This window comes from Colobus angolensis, unplaced genomic scaffold (assembly GCF_000951035.1).
Source record: "Colobus angolensis palliatus isolate OR3802 unplaced genomic scaffold, Cang.pa_1.0 Scaffold130, whole genome shotgun sequence".
Taxonomy (NCBI): Eukaryota; Metazoa; Chordata; class Mammalia; order Primates; family Cercopithecidae; genus Colobus; species Colobus angolensis.
This window is the reverse complement of record NW_012114253.1, coordinates 1,679,719-1,684,887: the sequence shown is the minus strand read 5'-3', so window position 1 is coordinate 1,684,887 and position 5,169 is coordinate 1,679,719. Positions and strand designations below refer to the sequence as shown.

The 5,169-nt window shown below is 52.5% G+C and overlaps 1 protein-coding gene across 3 annotated transcripts in view; it reads right to left on the bottom strand.

The window, feature by feature from the left end:
* Nucleotides 1-228: 228 nt before the first annotated feature.
* Nucleotides 229-5,169, bottom strand: part of KIF17 (kinesin family member 17) — a 55,433-nt gene continuing 50,492 nt past the window's right edge. For all 3 annotated transcript variants that reach the window (XM_011933982.1, XM_011933980.1, XM_011933981.1), the window contains exons 14-15: nucleotides 2,451-2,568; nucleotides 229-976 (exon numbers count right to left, since the gene is read on the bottom strand). In XM_011933982.1, the coding sequence (XP_011789372.1) occupies nucleotides 798-976; nucleotides 2,451-2,568 (297 nt within the window). In that variant the 3' untranslated portion in view covers nucleotides 229-797. The remainder of the gene's footprint in view (nucleotides 977-2,450; nucleotides 2,569-5,169) is intronic.

Here is a 5,169-nt window from a genome sequence, read left to right as displayed (position 1 = left end):
TCCACAGCAAGGGGTCTGCTTTCTTGGGTCACAGGTCCTTCGAGAATCTAATGAAAATTCAGACGCTCTTCCCAGGAGAATGTACTCACGATTGTAGGGAGCTGCAGAAGCCCTGGAGGTCCCAGGCAAAAGAACCCTTCTTCCAGAAAGAGCTTCCCTGGGACAGCCAGGCCACAATGGCAGGGAGGGGCCCCAAGTGACACGGTCAGAGGGCCAGAGAAGGGGAGCTTATCTTAAAAGCAGTTTATTGGGCAGCTTAATGTGGAGTGGCCTTCCCTGGGTCACAGACCAGCCGGGGGTGGGCAGTGCAGGAAGACTTGCTGTGGGACCCCTGTACCACCCCACGGGGCAGGGCAGTTCTCAGGAAGTGGGGCCAGTCAGACAGAGGCACAGTTCCTTCCCGGCTGATACTGAGCTTCCTCCACGTGGCAGCTGCTGCCCACTTCATCAGGGCTGGTGAAGGCCATGAAGCAGGTCTGAGGCTTTGAAGCAAAGACCAACACTGGTGGGCATGGGTGTGGGCTCCGTGGCAGGTGAGCAGACGGAAACACTGATGTGGTGCGAACAGCTGGAGCAGCCTCTCTAAGGAGGACTGTTCAGCCTCCAAGGGGCTCCTGCCCAGGGCAGAGGTGGACTCTCTGGGGAACAGGGAAGGGAATGTGTCTTCCCAGGGCTGAGGGAGCCCTGAGGCCCCGCAGTGCTGTGTGGCAGGTGGGAGGAGGCCTGGCTGGGACTGCCCTGGGAGGGCCTGGCAGTCTCTAGATGCCTATAAGGCAGACAACAGCAGGCAGCTGTGCTCACTGAGGCTCACCGCCAAAGTTGCTTTTACTTTTCTTACGCTTGGCCTTGGTGAAAGGGATGTCAAGGGACTCGAGGCGGAAGGGCCGGGGCTGGGGCATTTCAGGGGCCTGGGTGGGTGGGATGGCAGCGTTGTTGCTGAGTGGGCAGCTGAGGCCTGGTGGCGAGTTGTGATGTGCTGTGGGGAAGAGGGGCAGAGGTGCTGGTAAGCCAAGAGAGCAGGGATGGAGAGAAAATGCCCTAAGTGGGTAGAATGGAGAGCCTGGCCCACCCCGCTCCCGCCGCCCCCTGCCCAGCCAGAGGCCCTGCCCCTGCAGCTGGGACCCCAGGCTCTGCAAGGCTGCTCTGGCTGAGGTCTCAGACCCAGCAACTATGTCTGCATCTAAAGAGACTGGGCTGGGGAGTTGGGGTTTTAAAGCCTCAGACTGAGGCAGCCTGGGATCTCAAGCCAGTCAAGCCTGGGTTCAAAGCCCAGCTCCACTGCTTCCTATAACCTTAGAGAAGCTGCTTCATCTCTGAGCCTTAGTTTCCTCATCTGCAACATAGGCACAATGCCAGGCACTCAATTAATCCTATTTCCCCACCCATCCCCCACCACCTTATTCCTCAACTCTACCCGTTCTGTCTCTTAAATAACCTCAATATATAGAACTAAAATCTGCTTTTTTTTTTTTTTTTAAGACAAAGTCTCACTCTGTCACCCAGGGTGGAGTGCACTGGCACGGTCTCAGCCCACATGGTCTCAGCTCACTGCAACCTCCGCCTCTCAGGTTCAAGCAATTCTCATGCCTTAGCCTCCTGAGTAGCGGGAATTACAGGCATGCATTACCACACCCAGCTAATTTTTTTTTTTTTTTTGAGACAAGGTTTCACTCTGTCGTCCAGACCGAAATGCAGTGGTGCAATCTCGAATCACCGCAACCTCCACCTCCCAAGCTCAAATGATTCTCCTGCCTCAGCCTCCCAGGTAGCTGGGATTACAGGCACACGCCACTACCGCCCAGCTAATTTTTGTATTTTTAGTAGAGACGGGGTTTCACCATGTTGGCCAGGCTTGTCTCGAACTCCTGGCCTCAGGTGATCTACCCGCCTCAGCCTGCCAATGTGCTGGGATTACAGGTGTGAGCCACCGCACCTGGCCAAGATTTGCTTTTTATTGCTCTTTTATTGGAAGCTCTGCGGGCTTTGCTTTCAGTTTTAAAAGCAGATAAATGAAGTGATGCTTAATTCTTAAAAGCACATTTTGCATTTGTGGCCCTTGACAAGTGAAGTCAATCCGCATTTGGAGGAAGTCACAATGCTGGCGTGTAACTCGCCAGGAAGCTGGTGCGTAACTAGTGAGACCTAAATCCGTGCATCCCCAGCCAGGCCCCTGAGCCATGCGCTGAGTGCCTACGGGGGCCAGGGGAGACAAGGGTGGAGCAAAGAGGAGACTCTGTATTGAGCACCAGCCCCCGGGCTGGGCCGTTTCCTCATCTCGTCTCGCCTAATCCTGAGAAGTTGGTGTTACCCCCCACATTTTGTAGCTAAGGAAACTGAGGCTCCGAGAGGGAAAGGAGTTTTTGAACCCAGGTCTGTCTGACTTCAAACCTATCCCCTTCATGCCTCTCCCAGTTGTGTGGAGAGGGTGGGAACAGGGGAGGGACACTCACTGAGGCTCTTCCTGGCATCGGTGCTGAGGATCTGGCCGGCCCGCTTAGACCGGAAGTAGTTGCTGGCGATGTTTTCACTGTTGCTCCGGCTGAGCATGAGCCTATAGCGGTCCTCCTCCTGCCGAGATGCAGATGCCCGTGGTCACACCCCCTTGTTTGTGCCCCTGGCACAGGGCTCCGCAGCCTCTGGCATCCTGCGGCAGTGGGGGCCGCCCCGAGCCTCCCCCAGGTTATCACAGGGCTGGAGCAGGCACTGCGCACTCGGGCGTACCCTACACCGTAGGCCCTGGACTCGTGGGTGGGATCCCAGGCAGCTTGGGGCCAGGAAGTCAGAGTCTCCAGCCACGCCTGCACCTGGCCTCCCCTTCCTTGAGATGGGACGTGCCTTATTCTGTCTTCCAAAGCTCAAAACAGGGTGTCCTGCCGGTTCCAACAGGGGCCAGGGTGATACACAAACCCCAAATCTATCACATGTTCATAGAATAGGCAATGCGATGCTATCCTCAGCTCACGGGTACTTTTGTGACAATTAGAACTGGAATCCTAGCGTTTTTATCACCAAGAGCTATTATTTTTCACCACTATTATGGACTTGTTTTCTTCAGTCTAAATCTCCCTTTTCAGGGAATTGTCCTTTTTCCACTTGATGGTCCCGGTGGGGTGAGCATTCATAGAGCCCTATACTACATCTGACTCCCAACCCTTTGCTACACAGCTGGACATGTGACCCAGACTGCACCAATCACAGAACCACATCTTCCTAAACACAGTAATTGGTCCAAGAGTAGGCCCATGACCCAGGCAGAGCCAATCAGAATCTCTCCCCGAGCTGTAGTTTAAGGATGCTTTAACACAAGGGCCTCCAACCCGCAGGCCATGGACTGGTACCAGTCCATGGGCTGCACAGCAGGAAGTGAGTGGCAGGTGAGCAAGTGAAGCTTCATCTATATTTACAGCTGCTCCCCATCACTTAAATTATTGCCTGAGCTCCACCTCCTGTCAGATCAGCGGTGGCATTAGATTCTCATAGGAGTGCAAACCCTATTGTGAACTGCGCATGTGAGGGATCTAGGTTGCTCGCTCCTTATGAGAATCTAATGCCTGATGACCCGTCACTGTCTCCCATCACCCCCAGATGGGACTGTCTAGTTGCAGGAAAACGTGCTCACGGCTCCCATTGATTCTACATTATGGTGAGTTATATAATTATTTCATTATATATTACAATGTAATACTAATAGAAATGAAGTCCACATTAAATGTAATGCACTTGAATCATCCCGAAACTATCCAACCCCCACCCTGTCCTGATCTGTGGAAAAATTGTCTTCTACGAAACTGGTCCCTGGTGCCAAAAAGACAGGGGACGGTTGCTTTAACAGACCAGGCCTCTCTCCCTTTTGGATCACCAATGGCCAGCAGCTATCCTTCCAGCCATGTGGAGAAAGCCTGCAGCTAGCATACCAAGGGAAGCAGGAACAAGAGGTGAAGACATAGGCCAGGAGCGGTGGCTCACGCCTGTAATCCCAACACTTTGGGAGGCCAAGGCAGGCAGATCACCTGAGGTCGGGAGTTCGAGACCAGCCTGACCAACATGGAGAAACCCTGTCTCTACTAAAAATACAAAAAAATTAGCTGGATGTTGTGATGCATGCCTGTAATCCCAACTACTCTGGAGGCTGAGGCAGGAGAATCGCTTGAACTTGGAGGCAGAGGTTGCAGTGAACTGAGATCACACCACTGCACTCCAGCCTGGGCAACAAGAGCGAAACTCTGTCTCAAAAGAAAAAAAAAAAAAAAAACGGTGAAGACAGACACAGACCCTGACTGTTTCAGCACCTAGATCCAGCCATGCCTGAAACTGGTCCACTTACATGAACTAAAGAATTCCCTATTTTTCTTACGGTTGTTTGCTTTGGTATCTATCACTTGGAGCTGAAAGCATTGTGACATAACCTCTTTGTGGTCCCAGATTAAGAATGTCTTTCTTCCTGGCAGCAAATTTCCTTTTTATGAAACTGCCAATCAAGCTCTAGACCACCACGAGTGGCCCCTTGCAGCCTGAGTTGCTCAGCCAGAGATGTTTGGTTGGAATTCATTAGCCTAGGAGTGATCTTATCATAACTGTTAGGGTATATTCTATGTGGGTTTTCTGAAATATTTGTAATGGCTTAAGGCAGAATCTGGCCTGCAGACTATTTTTGTAAATAAAGTTTTATTGGAACACCATTCATTTGTGTATTACCTGTGGCTGTTTTTGTGCTACAGTGGCAGAGTTGAGTGGTTGTGACAGAGACCACATGGTTCACAAAGCCCAAGATATTTATGATCGGGTCCTTTACAGAAAAAGTTTGTTGACCCCTTATTTTGAACACAACTCTGTAATAGAGAAATAGAGTTTCTCTATTAACTTAGCTGGTAGTTACTGTCCCCAGCAGCCGCCAGAGGTCCAGACACAAGGACACCAACAGGAGGTCCAGCTGCTTGGGTCCCTCTCTGGTGGCCCTGCCTAGCCTGGGGATCTGTAAATAATAACAACTTTCATATCAGTGTTCATGGAGCTGTGTTGTGGAAGCCGGGCCTGCCGACCAGGCCGCCCCAGGGACCGGTGGACTCCCCGCTGGAAGCCGGGCCTGCCGACCAGGCTGCCCCAGGGACTGGTGGACGCCCCGCTGGTGCCCTTCTGTCTGGGCCTCTGGTGGCTGCTGGGGACAGTAGC